General features: G+C 38.8%; 1 protein-coding gene across 7 annotated transcripts in view; it reads left to right on the top strand.

Moving 5' to 3' along the window:
* The window catches only part of fhit (fragile histidine triad diadenosine triphosphatase), a 212879-nt gene extending 196737 nt beyond the window's left edge, over positions 1-16142 (top strand). For all 7 annotated transcript variants that reach the window (XM_035389364.1, XM_035389367.1, XM_035389370.1 and 4 more), the window contains 2 exons: positions 15704-15814; positions 15954-16142. In XM_035389364.1, coding sequence (XP_035245255.1) covers positions 15704-15805 — 102 coding nt within the window. In that variant the 3' untranslated portion in view covers positions 15806-15814; positions 15954-16142. The remainder of the gene's footprint in view (positions 1-15703; positions 15815-15953) is intronic.
* The last annotated feature ends 460 nt before the right edge of the window (positions 16143-16602 follow it).

Genomic DNA, 16602 nt, shown 5'->3' with positions numbered 1-16602 from the left:
ATCTGTTCAATTTACTGTAAGTAGAAATAATTGAAGTCTAGGCTGTGTTTTCAGGTTGAAGATCATTCAGTGAGGAGTATGTAAACAAGCGCAAGTGGATTCTGCTTGTGAGATTATTTTTAATATATCCACGGATGCACAGTGCTCTTATCCAAGAAACTGTCATCTGTTTGGGCAGCTGGTGTTTATGCTTGTTTCCGTCATGTCAACTATTGAAGCATGTCATTGAAAATTTACAACAAAACTGAAAACAGCAATCCTCATCATCACTCCTCCCACTAATGTCTCATTGCTATAAAATTGAAGGAAATTCTCAAATTGAGTTTCACAGGCTAATCACGGACTAACTAGAAGTCACACAGGCAAATTATACATTCTTGATGGAACCTGGGAGGGTATTTCTTGAAGCAGGATTACAGAGTTAGCATTTTTAGCATTTACAGAGATGAGCAGTTTTAGCATTATAGTATTTAATTTCATTACAAAGTCAGCGTCTGTTTTATTCTTATTAACTTGAACACATCATTCCACAGATTTTCGTGCTGTTAGTGTAGGGCTGGCATAGCAATAAGAGGTGAGCTATGCATTTTTGGGAAAGTTTCTTTCCTAACATGGTGCCGTATAAAGGATCCCTATAAAAATGACTAAATAATGGAGCATTCAATTTTGCATGCAGTAGGGAGAATATTCCTCCCTAAAATATAGATAAGGGTGGAGATGTTTTCCATTTTACAGTTTGATTGCAGAATTGTGTTTTCATTTAAAATGTATCATACCAGTCTGTGATTGACAGCATGATGTACCTCCATCCATTTTAAGATGAATGATGTCTTGCTCTCCCATCGCTAGTGAGTGCAGACACTTAGTTGGAGTACCTCCAGCTCTCCCCAAACGGCAGAATCTGAGCCACTTTTGACTACACTTTGGTGGCAGACATTTTTAGGCCGAGCTGCTGGGAGAGGTGAAGACAGGGAATAGGGAGGGAAGTAGATCAGGGCTTGTGAGGCCGCTTTGTGTGCCAGCGAAAGCATAGACGGGAACGACAGCCATGGCTCAATTAGTACAGCCGTACCCATCCAGAGCAGCTCGGTCCCGGGCTCTGCTGAGTTTCACTCCCTTATGGAGGGGTGGGTGGGGGGCAGGATTTGATGCAGTGGGCAATTACTCTTCATCGCTGGAGAAGGAGGCCCTGGCACGGTGACATGCGCTTGATTGCCCACCTGTACGCACAGGGCCCTGTCACGTAAGCGGGTCACTTGTGGGACTGTATCCCCACCCCAATCCAACCCCCATCCTCTCTATGAAGCAGGATCCCAGCCACTATTAAGAAACAAATTCAACAGCACTTAAAATTTATCACAAAGGCAAAGAATTTAAGTGAAAAATATTCCATTCATTCATAAATTTTGGTTTTCTTTTTTATATTGCTGTATGTTATCTTGGGCTTTTTTTTTGCACCATAGTTCAGCAGAAATGTTGGTAATCAAGAGAAAAATTATTAAGAAAATTAACTGTGCCCTTTTGACTTTCTAAACATATTATGAAGGCTTTTTGTAAGTACAAGGTTTGTTTTGCTTGTTGAGAACCTTTGTTTAGGCATTTTTCTGTCACTAGTGATTAAAAGTAAATACCTTCCTAAATACGAAATTAATTCTAAACCCAGTGCCCCCTCTTGAAAGTTTTCCAAGTGAACTAATTTGCTGTCCGTCATTATAATCTAGTTCTTCAGTGGGCTGCGTTACCTATGAGCACAAGTGACGGAATGTCAAATGGAGAAAACATTACTCTGACACACAGGATGACTTAGTGAAATTATGGAGTCTGTGAGGCTCAAAATAAGCCAAGGGAAAGACGATGTGGTGAAAGAGGTCACAGTAAAGGACAGGGTTTCTGCTTCCTTGAAGGTCACACCTTGCTGTTCTGTCAGAATTGGTTCTTTTGGATCCCACATTTTGGCATAGTCACAATTCTGGACTGCTTCAGTGCTTTTTCTGAATATAAAGACTTATTTATGTGCTGGAGACCTGCAAATGTCTATGTTTTTGTGTGAGGTAAATCCGAATCCCAGGGCAAGGACTACAGCGGCACAGCCTTCTGCAGTAAACATAACTATCATGTGAGTGAAAATGCTATAAATATAATTGGTATCTGTTATGGTATGTCAGAGGGACAAAACTCTTACATGTAAATATTCTATCTGAGTCTTGATGTGAATTAATTAATTAATTTATCCATTATCAAATAAGATAATAATAATAATAATAATAATAATAATAATAATAAATCTGTGATTTCCGAGAAATAATACAATAATATTCCTTAATATTGCAACCAGTTACAGAATTTTCTAAATTACTGTGCCCATTACCTTTGTCTACTCTCTTCATATTTTCTTATTCCCTAGTTCTTCATTGTGGCAGATTGCAGTGAGAGACATGGGATTAGGGATGTGAAAACAGGTGGTGAGCATACATCAGGGAGTATTCCAGATGAAATATCAGCTAAACAGAGCTGCTATTAAATCACTCAGATAGCATTTTTATACAAAACAGTTTTGAATATACTAGAAAACTGTTCTCTCTCTCTCTCTCTGTCTCTCTCTCTCTCTCTCATTCAAATTATATTTATTCTAATATAAACAACTATGTATAGTACAGGTACAGTACTCTCTCTCACAGACACACTTGACTTTCAGTTAAGTCCCAGTGGGAAGAATGTACAATTAGATAATAGTCTCTTTTAATGGGCAAAATAAAACGGTTGAAGCACACTTGATCCCAAATCAAGAACATTCATCTAGATTTGGGATCAAATGCCATGCTGGTAAGGAGGCATGGAGTCATGTCAGTCAGATTTTTTAAGTGGCAGACGAGTGGATTCTTAATGCTTATCTCTGTTCAAAAGTATTAAAAGCAGCTAGTTTGGGAATCTGGTGACGTTGCCAAATTGCCCACAGGTCAGAACCTTCACCTTTATAGGACAGACCTGAGGAGCTCCAGTAATCTTGGGGTGGGTAAAAAGTGAGTAATTCAGAAATCATGCCCCGAGCCTATGACCCCTGACCCCAAGGCCATTACTTAATGATAGCATGTCCTCCTTGGCTTATGGGGTCCTTATGGGGTCCTGCCCTGTATATGGTATGGCACATTGTCACCATGCCAGAAAATGGGGTTACAGGAGGGTTAATCAAGTCCAATTCACTTTTTCCTCTGTGTGATTTCGCCAGCTTGACATTGTTGCAGAATATCACACACTGCAGTGTGTAAAGTTTCTATAGATACAGTTGGCAAGTGAGGGCACGCCCAGAAAAATGCCATAAACTGTCCTTGGCAGTTTCTTATCAATAGTCAGTTATATATCTTTAAATTAAGACAAAATTCAGTTATATATTAAAAGCATTGCAATTTTCAAAATGAAAAAAACTGTGTGGCTTACTGTAGATTGATTTGATGATTTGCTTTGAGTTAAAAACCCAGATTTTCACTTTTATTTATTTCCAACAATAACACTTATTTATTTTGTATAACAATATCTAATGGCACTAGCCCACAAAATGACATCATTAATACTGCTTCTGAAATCAAATGTTCAAAGCGAAACCATTTGATTATGGTCAGATAGCTAATGTTTTCCTGGTCATGGACCATAATTTAGATGATGTGGTTCCTTACTGGGGGATTCAGTAAGATAAAAGATATCAGGGAATGACACCTTGGATCATTTGTCCACTCTGTAACTCATTAGGACAGCACTTGTATCAAGATTATTTTGCCAAAATACCCCTGCTGGCCTTTAAAAAACAATGGTTCTATGTAATTTCCTGATATTATGACAAAAAGCTTAGTTAGTTGATCTACGGTGTGTCCCTATTGAGAACAGTGACAGACGCGAAATTGTTTTTCCTCTTGTTTGGCTCCACGTCCGTGCCTATAACATGTTAACAACTGGATCTATGTATTTTGAAACATCAAATAAATATTTTTATGAAAGCTGAAAACATGATGCTCAGTTATTCAATATATTTTTTTTGTTAAGTATATATGAGTTCTTCCCTTCTGGCATGTTCTCCATTTTCATGTTCAGAGTGTGATGCAAAATTTATGGATCATTCCCAGCACAGAGGCAGTTCTGATATAACAAACTGAATACCTCCATCTCACTGGAGGTTTATTAGGAACATATTGCCTTGTCATTCACTCACTCCTCGTTTCTTATTGGTTCATGCTGTTACGGTCACCATACTGATCAGTCAGGAACTCTGATCATATTATATGACCATTTTATACTTCGAAGTAAGCAGTCATTGGCATATAAGATTGATGTGTGCTCTAATCTTAGACAAGTCATATTTTGATCAAACCAACCATACCCATCCCTCTAAGGTATCCGGGATAATGAGGAACCATGGAATGAGTTCAGTCTATATTTTCTTTACTGCCTAATGAGTCAACATTACTGCACATCCTCACTAAAAATTCATCAGGGCACTGGGGACCTGATCTGCATTCAAAAGCTGTCTTCCTGAATTCCTGAAAACATTGCGATTTTATTCTCCCTTTTTTGGGGGGAGTTAATAGCCAGCTGCTGATAATGTATTTTGGCTACATCCACAGCTGAAAATCCAAAAGAAAGGGTAGACAATCTGTTCATTTCTGGTCTTGCAAATCTTGCTTTCCTTTTCTGGGGTTACTTAGGTCACAATGCCAGCAGGCAAACACTGACATAGAGATTGAGGAACTTCGGTCTGGCTTGAATCAGAAAATTAATCAAAAGCTGCACCATATTTTCTGTGCTTCACTGTACATGTAATGAAATATCCAATTCTGCGGAAACTCTCTCTCTCTCTCCCTCTCCCTCTCCCTCTCTCTCTCTCTCTCTCTCTATCTCTCTCTCTCAGTGTGTGCATGTCTGGGTGTGTGTTGGGTCTTGAAGCTGTTCTTTTTTTAAGTAAAATTTAGCATTTTAGAAATCCTAGAAATCCAAAAAATAGAGCGTATTATTACATTATTACATATTTCAAGTTGCTAAAGTTGACGTCATGTGCACAAAAGATGACCAAGCACAGGGTACAGCACAGACATGCATACACTCCACAATAGCCCTTAAATAATCATACTCTTTGCATGTTCTTTCAGTACTTCAGCATAACAGAAAGAAAGAGAGAGAGTGTGTATGTGTGAGACAGGAGAAGACTAGAGAGAGAGAGAAAAAGAAAGAAAGAAAAAAATGAGAGACAAACAATACCCAGTCTGCAGAGTGCAAGAAATGAAGGGAGTGTGTGTGTGTGCATGTTCCTGTGTGTCTGTGTTTGTGGGGATGGGGGGCTTTAATGTCCTGAGCACCTTTCAATACCCCCGTTCCCCCTGTACACCACTGAGAGTAGCTCTGACACTCACGCCATCGGTAAGAACATTTCCAAAATAAATCAGGGCTTGTGGCAATCTATTTCCGTCAGCGGTGCTGTTTTTGTGTGTCCTTTTTCTCAGAACCATCATCCTGTGTAGAGTTGTTTGCCTGGATCAACATAATTAATGCTTCTTGTTGCCTTGTCAGGCCTTGTGTTCTAGTCCAGTGGGCCACCTCCTCCTTGGTGTGTTGCATCTCGGTAGCTGGGGAGAGTTGTGCTGTCACAGTCATTTCAGTGAGCTGATGGGGATGGGCTTATATCCCCAACAGTTAATCTTGCTTACAGTCATTCTTCATAGTTTTCTTTTCCAGGGGACTGTAGGACGACCACCCCCCTCCCCCCTTTCAGACAATGTAAATGTTTCCTGGTCAGTCAATCGAAGCATTTTATGTTGGCAAGACAAAGATGAATAGGCAAAGAAAGATTTGCAGTAGCGATCAATGTTAGTCTGTTTTATTTGTGGAATGCAGTTTAGGTTTGGGGGTATGATTCTAGCCTGAAACCTGAAAGTTGCTATTTGCTAGTTTCCTTACTTCTGTGCCACACTGCTACCCAATATCTTGAGGCTATTCACAAATTGGAGTTAATTAGTGAGCTGTTGAAAGAATACATGGTTCAATGAAATAAAACCTGGGAAGAGAACCTTACTCTATAAGAATAACCTCATGTATGATGGTGGTCCCCTGGATACCTTTCAGCCTCGGTGAGGGTCCCTGGATCAGAAAAGGTTGAAATCTCCTGCCATACATAGCCATTCATCATTAAAAATGGCTAACACTCATAAAATGGCTAACACTACGATGGCATCATCATTTTCATATATATTAACATAGTTCTAAATATTTATTATATTATAATATTACGCTTGTACCTATGGTTTTCTGAAGACATGTCCCTTTGTCAAACTTCATTGTGTTATAGTTTGCATTTTTATCAATAGAAAATGTATAACAAATGCCTGATATTAATAAGGATCCATACCAATCTGGATTCATACCACATTTGCTTATTATTTTTTCCCCAGCCAAGTATACAGAATTTCTCTCTAAAACAGGTCTTGAAACCTTACAGTATGGCAAGCAATAATGATAGGGTCCCAGGGCTACACTCAAGTCTCACAGCTCTCTGACATTTGTAGACCTCTGAGCTTCAAGGATCTATGCCATCCCTCTGTGGGCACTGTCCTTGCACAAGCAGCCCTGCATTACAAATGTCTAATATGACATGCAGTTAATTGCAATGAAAACAATAGCTAATGTGTGACTCGCACACTAATGGACAAAAGACTAGAGATGCATATTGATCAAAGAAAAGCTCTTGTTGAATCTGCCTTTGATCTGATCGTAGATTAATTTTGTATTAGCTATAATTAAATCATTACCTGCAAAAAATGTAGTAGATGAATACTCTGTAATTCCCGAAGTGGCAGTATATGAACCAAATGCTTCTGTGTTCGCATTGCGTGCATGATGATTTAAATAATTAGTTTATGGGCTACTGTTGCTTGTTCTTAAAGTCATCTGTAGGACACAAGTAGAAAGAACATCTGTGACTAACCACAAAGGAGCTGTCAGACAATGTCAATGGAAAATGTCTAGGACAAGATGGAGAGAAGCTTCGCAGTATTATCAGAATCATTCACTCTGTGTCCTGCCACATAAAGACCAAGGGCTTTTTATCAAGCTTCAGTTAATTAGACTCATGTAAATATTTCCACCATTGCCAATTGTGATAGGCAATTATGTGTACTGATTAAAAGATATCACTCACATGGAAGTCTATAGCTGTTTGAGTGTGGTGACTACAAAATTACAGGAAAATATGGAATATTCCCAAGGATATTGTTGAAAAGGACATATTTATTATTATAATTGCACTGTACATTGTGGCACAACTGTGCAAGCTCTAATGTTGTATTACATTAATAGTCCTAAATCCGCATCCAAACCCCCTTGTGTCGCTTTTTTTCTTTCTTCAGGGATCCTTGTTTCATCCTAATTTTCTTCTCTAAACTGCACCCTGCAATACAGAAGTTTGGCTCTGGTTCAGTGTGTATTAATATATATTTTAATCTTTATTCAGCCAGGAAGGTCATCTGAGAATTTGAGAATTTTGAAATGATATTGTGGAGAAACAGATTGTAGAGGAAATGCAAGAAATTGTTAGCCAGTAAACTGTAGGTTGAATTTGGGGTGAATAGTTGGTCAGACTTTGATAGGTCTCTTGCGGAATACAGCACTAACATAAAAAAGTAAAATACCCCTGCTACTTCTACTTGCTTTTTTATTTCTCTTCCTACCCCTTTAAATAATGTGAGCCCAGGCTGGTTACAAGCAAGGGCAAAAACAGTATAGGGTAAACATGATTATTCCACTCCCAAGAAACAAGGCTGGAAGACCCTGTGTGGTGTAAGTTAAGGCTATGGTTCCATGCACAGGATTTATTCAACTAAATGAAGACTGATACACAGAAAAGCAAAGTTTTATTTTGTAAGAACAAGAAGTATAAAAATTTCTGTTTAGACCCCAATAACGTTTGCCCCAAGAAGTTAACAAAAAAGTGTTACATGCAACACTTGCTTCCGATTCAGGCTTTACATTGGATTTAGTATGCAAAACTATGGCTGCGTCTCAAACGGCAAAAATGCAGCCATTCAATGCCAGGAAGGCATTGAGTCACATCTCATTCGAAAGTTAGAAAAAATGGTGCCTGCTAAGGTGCCTTCATTAAGACAATTCTCAAGGCGGCATTGGATGTATACTTCACCGGTAAAATATCCTTTGTAGGATACCGCAATGTACTCACGGGTACAGAGAATAGTGGGTTCCATCCTGCCTTGCTGGGCTTCCAGCCAGAATAACCCACAGTTCTGTGTGATGGATATTTATCTCTGGTCCAGTTCAATCTACTGGACAGATGGTATACACCCCACCTAGTTCATCCAAGCACCTGACAATCTGGTATCTGGTACCCTCCCAGACATTTGCAATTTTGTTGCAACCCTGGACATGATTTCTTCGGTACACTACAATACCTTCAGGAAGGATGGAGACTGCTGCCTCCATAAGCTGATGTGCCCGATGGGTGACCACAGCTACAAGCTGTCAGTTAGCGCTAGCACTAGGACTTAAGGTGCTCTTGATATTCCCCAACGCTGTGTTCTGCAGCCACACAAGCTGGATCTTTTTCTGTGACCTCTAACAAAAAGTCTACTGGCAGTTGAGGCTTCTGCCCAAACATTAATTCAAAATGGGAGTAACTGTAGACTGGTGTACTGTCATATTATATGCAAACAGAACCTGAGGAAGGTGTTGAGGCCATTTTCTCTTCTTCTCTCAAGAAAGGGTCCAAAGGTCATGTAGCATTTTACTGAATATTTCGCACTGCCCACCTTCTGAGTCATGAGAGGACATACAACTTTTCCCAAGTGTCATACACTTGACATAGATGCCTCAAGATATCCCCGTTGCGCCTGATTGGAATAGATATGCTGTGGGACTCCATATGTGTACAACCACTTTTATGTGAGAATGTGAATTATGGTATTGGCTTTCTGATCCACAGTAGAGTAGGGTGAACTTTGAAAAGACATCAGTTATTACCAACACATTTTCCTGACTGTAACTCCAGTCTGGTATGAATACCCGTTACTCTGCTGTAACTCCTGACTGTAACTTCCAATATGGTAAAATCAATTGGCACAATCTACTGAGGACTGGATGCCAGTAGATTCCCTATGAATGCTCTCACCTTGGGTTGAATAGCCTTGGCTTATTATGAATTAACTCTAAACCCTTTGTTAGTTTTCTTGCACAAGACCAAATAATGTAAATGATATGGTAATTCTGCTACACTGCTGCACCACAGCCACCACCATAGCACCAGCACAGCAGCCGCTATGCATTTCCACATTGATTTGTCTTTATTAGACCGATTAAAATGGGGAGGATTATAAAACTAGATTGGAATTTAGCCAGGATCATGGGAAACCCTTCAATGATTTTTGGGAACCATGGAACATGGGATCTTTAATAACCATTGAGTCAAGAGCTTGGTTTAAATTTAATCAGAACGATAGTGTCTCGTACAACTATTGAGATGTGCCTATATCATTGCGCAAGGGCAGTGGATTTTAGTCAGTGCCGGGGGAACTTCCCCAACTGGCACACCAACTCAATCCTTTTACTAAACAAATTAAATCCTACAAAGCTTCAGCTGTTTAGCATAAAAGGGCTACAGGATGGTATAGCTGCAGGCAATGTGACCTTCAGAAGGATAATGTGGATAGTGCTGGAACAACAATGAGCATATATAACCCAATGTCAAATGAAAACATTTTGGATGGATAGCTACTATACTATATGTTGACTAAGAGTCTCCAGTTGAATGAAACAATAATGTGCATAAGGTTTCCATGTGATCAAGTTTTGTTTTTTAAAAATATGTATATTTTAAAAATTATGTCCAGGAATTATACTCTTATAGTTGTGCAGTGGGTAGCCAATATTCTACATTGAAATACTGTACCATATTCATATTAATTCATTTTCCATCAATATTGAATCCACCCCACAGGTTTCAATCTTCAATTATTACAGTAACAATCCTTAAACATTTTAATTTAAGAATGTCAATTAATTTTAGTAATGTGAATTAGCCATATCAGCTGCCAAAAAAAAAAAAAAAAATTGCCCTTTGATTTTTTTATTTTATTTTTTATCTAATTACTTGGTGACATCCAATGTCACATTTTAAAGCTGCTAAAATAAGTCAAGGTCATGGAGTCAAGAACCAGATAACACAGCTTGCTGTCTTTCATTTGAGTGATGTTAAATGTCAAAAAGATCCTAAAAAACTCATTACGTTCCATTGTTGCGCATTTATATCTTTAATAAAGCCTTGGATTAATACATGAATGTGCACCAAGGTAAATTTGTAAATCCTTCTTTTTTTATTTTTAGCAAATGTGAACTGAAAATCCAATGGCAGCTCTGTGAGATTATGAGACAGCTGTCTCCAACAACCTCTCGTATGTATGATTCTAATGCGCAAAGCAGGAGGCATGACATCAGTATTCAGAGGAGTAGTTTTATACGCATGTATGACAGGAATGACTGAAATATTGTGAGCTACAGTGTGGATACTGTTGCTTTGTTCAGATTGGAGGGGTAAGTCATTGCATAGTCCATTGTTTGAAATACAAAGGCTGCTCATGCCCTCTGAGGAAGAGTTGCCCATGTTTGCACGTCTGCACGTGTGGAACAGCTCCTGTTCACACCCCCCGATGAGGCAAGAGAAGGCCTCCCTTGGGACAATATTTATTGATGTCTTTGAGAATCAGCTACTGTATCCGTGGCTACGGGTAAAGGGTTTTCTTAGGCCCCCACCTGTCTTTGGAGGTGACTTTGTGCTGCTTCTATAGGAAGCCAGCAGAGCAGACCTATAATATGCTTTTCAAATGCATTTGGCGTGTGTGTGTGTGTGTGTGTGTGTGTGTGTTCTTGTGCGTGTGCGTATGTGCGTGCATACATGCGTGCGTGTGTTTATGTGTGTGCTTGTGGGTGTGCGTGTGTGTGTGTGTCTGTGTGTGTTGGTGGGGAGCTGGTGAGGGTCCATTCTTTCGGGTTATACTTGGGGAATTACTATATTCTGGTCTGAGGCCCTGTTCAGACTTGGCATTAAAATGTGTCTTGGGTGATCCGATCACAAGTGGACAGCTCTAACTACGACGCATTGAGGACGCATTGAGATCCGATCACTCAGACCACATTCATAGGTGGTCTGGGTCACATATGGCCACATTCTTTTAGCAGTGTGTACACGAATGCGTCCTGGGCCACATTGAAGGACCGCCTAGGCAACTGATGTCCTCTGCGTAAGCGGAAGTACGTACTCATTTGCGCGCCAATGGCGTCATATTAAAGTGCAAAACAACAAGAAGAAGCCACACTGAATAACGAAATAAATGAGACAAAGTTTTAAAAAATGATACCACGTCATTCTACAGTCAATATCTGGGACTAAATATTGAATAAATATACAACCTTACCATTGGTTTTATGCGTAGAGATGTCCATTTTGAGACTGAGCGGTCATATATTATCTTGAACAATCGGTTTGTGAAAAATGCAGGCATTTGTGATGCCTGGATACCATCCAAAATAGCTGTGCATAATACCACATGTGTTGTTTAAGGCGTTGCGCCCTTTTTAGTACAGTCTGGCTTGATTGACAATTCATTTATTCAGTGGGTGAGAGTATAAGCTTTCTAACGATGTGTAGCATGTCTAATTTTGCTTTTGGAATAGCGTTTCATTGGTCAGCGTAACCAAAAATGTTCTTATCATCACTCTGTGGTAGCAGTAAAAGACGCTGCACCTAAAGAAATGTTGTCAACGATTTTTTGTAATTTCTTGGAAAAAACTATTATTATTGAGGACTTCTGGGCATAGCTAATCCATAAGTGCGTTGCTGCCTCCCGCCGGTTAAAAACAACAACGCATTTGGTCTTTGCAAACGGAAATGATGTACGTGTTTATTTGCATATTGAGCGGGGAAGTGAGATCCGATCACAAGTGGTCCCTCGAGACGCATGTGGAGAGATATTCTGATGCCAGGTGTGAACTGACATCCATTTCGACTGAATCTAGACTCAATCTGGACATATCTGGATACAAAGTACATGTCTGAAAAGGGCCTGACTCTTATATAGAAATGGTCCCAATTTGATTGAATGTGTTACAGTTGTTACATGAGTTCCCTGTATAATAATAATGTAAGAAGTTAGATGTTAGGCAATGGGACTGAAGACATGCTATACTTTCACATCTGTTACTGTTCATCACATTGCAAAATGTGGACATATTGGTTACAACTGCAATATTATGGACATGCTGATAGTAGCAGTGTTGTTGCTTTTAAGAATTTAGTGAGTGAGGGCAGTGGTCTCAAATTGTACATGTTGGTATTTGTTAAGGATTTACTCCGTGAACGCTGCCTCCAAGTGGATCTTGTTTCTTTATATGTAGACAGCTTATGGCAGGAGTACTGGTATGAATATCCGTTACTCTGCTGTCCTGACAGTGGATTGTACCTATTAAAGAGGCAGGAATTATATCAGATCAAGTGGTGCACTAAAACCTGAGCATGAATTTTATGTATAGCTCAATTCATAACAAGGTGTGGAAATTACTGAAAAGCTGCAAGGTCTGAAAGTTGACTTGAATTGGGTTTATTGTATGAATGTACAAAAATAAGACATTTTCTCAGTTCCATGCAACTGGAAACACAGATACAGTATCAGAGTAAATATAAAGCATTTTCTGAATTTCAATTAGTTTTGCCAGTTTGGGAAATGGGGTTTGCTTACCCAAAAATAACTGCTTGTTTTGCCAAACACACTTATTTGAAGTCTTTTTTTAAAGGTTATATCTGTTTTATGTGTTCTGCTCAGGGAATGCTTTTGTTTTATAGATGAAAATGCATTCCTCTAAGGTAATGCTGGTGTGTCGACACTCTCAGCCTCACTAGTTTTCAGAGGATCATCTGTTTTAAGTTTAATGACCCATTCAACCTCAATTTTGAACATTTTTGCCCTTTGAGACATTCTTGGCAAAATAATATTAAGTACTAGAGCCTCACCGTGATGACACAAGATTCACCTTTTCAGGGTGCTGTTCAAAGTGAAAAATTGCTCTTGAAACTCATGTTGAGTGAAATAATTTAAATTGGGCATCCTACATATATTTTTCATTCAGTTACAATATAGCTTACTTTATTTTTTGATGAATGTAGACTATGTGAATCGTTACTTTTTAGTATCATTCATCTGTACCAACTGGTAAGGGGGGTATTATCCTTGTGATTTTGGAAGGGAAATAAGGGAATTACTATCAATGACAGGAAAGGTAGAATTTGTAAACTCCTTGTGAAGGGTGAAACTAAAAATGTGCTAGGAAATACATGCAGGTTCAAACCAATAACACAATTTCAAGTCAGTCTTTCAGAATACACTGTAAGTTATTGTGGCACTTGTGAGTCTCTATAGGTGTAACAAAGAGATATAGATTGACTGTATTGATTTGCAATATCTGTATTTTTGCATTAGCATTCAAATACTCTTATAATTCAAATATAGTCAAATTATTTTGAACAAAATTGAAATTATAATGAGAGAAAGAGGGAGAGAGAGCATCTGGTAATGAGTGTGGGTGGTCAGGAGTTGTGGCAGAGGTATTATCTTGAAGACTGTTATGTGATGTGATTGTCACTGATGAGCAGAAGCTGCATCAGGAGTTTGTCTCGGCTTGAGACCTCTCAGTCACTTATCATGTTTCATTTGGAGGTCTCTGTACTGGTGACCCCAAGTGCTCCCCTCTCCCGTAACTCCTACTGGTGTAAGTGTGGCACCGCCCCCCAGTATCATGCAGATCACATTTCCTTCCCAGCAAAAAACAAATAAACACCCAGTTTGCGGGAAATCATGAACTGTATTAAAAGGTTAAAAGGATGGTCTCATATTACATAAGCTAGCTCCTGCAAAGCATTTAGAAAAAGAACAGAGCACTCAAATAATGTCAGCCTAATGCTTTCAACAGTGATTTAAAAAATACATTCAAACCTATGATATGTATTGTGTGTGCTGCCATTTTCATGATGCCATTACTTGCTTTTTAGTTTGTTTGCTAACTTTTTGTGTCTTCGCCTCTCTCAATCTTGTAAAGTCCATTTCAAAGCTTGTGCATAAAAATCTTTTGTGACATACTGTAAGAGGAAATTACAGAGTTTTTCTTTTTTTCTCTTTGGGAACAAGAACGACACCTGATTTCCCAAACAGTACTCCCTTAAGGGACCTATGTAACTCAACATTACACAAACAACTTGCAAAGTGTGTTACTGAGGCGGCCAAAAAGGCTCCCTGCTGTAATGGTGTTGTACTTGTGTGTAATTTTCTCTATGCTCAGCCATTGGCTGTGAGTATTATGAAAAATTGCAGGTTTGATTTGAGTCTGTCCAGGCTGAGATATATTGGTGTGAGTGAAATATCCAGTTTCTTACAAAATCCAAAAAGAAAAGGGAGAAAACAGATGTCTCTAATGTGTCACGTTTGTTGTTGTTAATTTCTGTCCTTGATGAATACAAACACATCCCTCTTGCACATATTGTTTGAGCAAGTACATGTTTCTTTGTAAAAATGTGATTTATGCTCCTGTACAGTCTTGCTTATTTTGGGTGCTAGTTGCCTTACATTTTCTCTTCAGCAAATGAAACCCATGTTCAGTTCTGTTAAGGTTGGGTGAACTTAACCAGACAAGATTTTTTCAGTTTTTGGCTTTGAAAAACTCTGTAGGTTTTTAGAAGAATGTTTGGGATCAGTCTTGCTGTAGGATGAAGTGCCATCCAATGAGTTTGGAGGCATTTGCTTGAATTTGAACAGATCAGATGCTTCTGTACACTTCCGAATTCATTCAGTTGCTGCTATCAGCAGTTACATCATCAATAAAGAAAAGTGAGCCAGTGCCTGTGGAAGCCATGCAAGCTGAAACAATAACACCCATACCACCATGTTTCACAGATGAGGTCAGGTGCTTTGGATCTTGGGCAGTTACTTTTGTCCTCACACTTTGCTCTTGGTCTCATCTGTCCACAAGACCTTTTTCCATAACTGCAGGCTGTTTTAGGTACTTCTTAACTAAATGTAACCTGGCCAACCTGTCTGGCTCCTGGAGAGTGTTTCTGATCGTTTGGTCGGGTGTAAGGTGTTTTTTTTCATTATGGTGAGAATTATTTGGTCATCAGCTGTAGAGGTCTTCCTTGGCCTACAGGCCCTTTGTGATTACTGAGCTCACCAATGCTCTCTTTCCTCTTATAGCAATGATGTTCCAAATCATTTATTTTGGTAGAAATTTGGTTAAAAAATCTAGTTGTAAAACAAATAATATATACATTGTAGAAGTCAAATAGGAACATTTTGGATGTGTGGTTTTGCATTGTGCTAATATATTAAATAATCCAATACAAGATAATATTTCTTATTTCAAGTATGCTTAGCTATTATTTAAGATTTGTACATGTCGTAAGGTAGTTCCACCAGTAGTATTTACTGGTGGACATGTCAGAAACAGTCAACACCATATGGAACTTTCAGGTGCCTCATGGATTTCTATAATTTCACATTCATCATAAGCAGTCCCCCCAAATAAGAACTTGATCCCCCATGGGAGTGAATGGGTGGTTGGAAAAGGGGCCCAGGGGACTCATCAGTACATATTAGATATATTATGTTTCTGTTGACAGCTCCAGAAACATGATCGGGAGGATGAGGACATGCCGGCAAAGTGGAGAACAGAGGAGCAGATGGCATCGGAGGCCAGCACTCTAAAGCAACACTTTAACTGAACCTGACAGGTATGACCAGCAATCTAAAGAAGCACCATTCAAATGCAATGTCTTATCCAGGTTAAAATGGTTGACAGGGTAAAAATGTATTTATTTATTTATTTATTTATTTATTTATTTATTTATTTATTTATTTATTTCCTTGCAGAAATCCTATGCATAAAGGCCCTCAAGTGAAATTTCAAGAGCAATGTAACAGATTTTCATTGCATTCCACAACAGCAAAATGCTAGTATCTTAAACTCCAGCTGCAAGCTGTACTTTCCACAGGTCTGGAGATCTGTGCAATACTCTTGGTTAGCTCTGTGATATATTAAATTTCTCATTATTACCTGTACATGTGGTGTATGCCTCTTTTTGAGTCTGGCTTCTCTAATTTATATTCACTACCTGTCCTTTTATTGTGGTCCTGAAAACCAAGGTTTTGTTATGTTCCTCAGGGGCTGAATCCAGTGGGTTTTCATTTCAAGCGGAATTGGATGTTATGACAAGGGAACTGTAACTGTTTCAATTACTTTTCAGTATTTTCTGAGTAGCACCATGATATTTTCCAATATATATCTCTGTGTCAAAATAATGTACTAGATATGAACGGTGATGTGAAATATTTATACTGACTTTTTGATATTTTGTCCATGCTGTCACATATTTGTTGAGATGTATGTATGTATGTATGTACACACACACACATGCACACACACACGCGCACACATATATATATATCAGTATATCACGCATCAGTAGCAATTTTCTATGTTAAAAACCATTCTGAGGGGTTCCCAAAAGAGCTCAAAATA

The sequence above is a fragment of the Anguilla anguilla genome, chromosome 13 (genome assembly GCF_013347855.1).
Source record: "Anguilla anguilla isolate fAngAng1 chromosome 13, fAngAng1.pri, whole genome shotgun sequence".
Lineage (NCBI taxonomy): Eukaryota > Metazoa > Chordata > Actinopteri > Anguilliformes > Anguillidae > Anguilla > Anguilla anguilla.
This window is presented reverse-complemented; position numbering and strand designations above follow the sequence as displayed.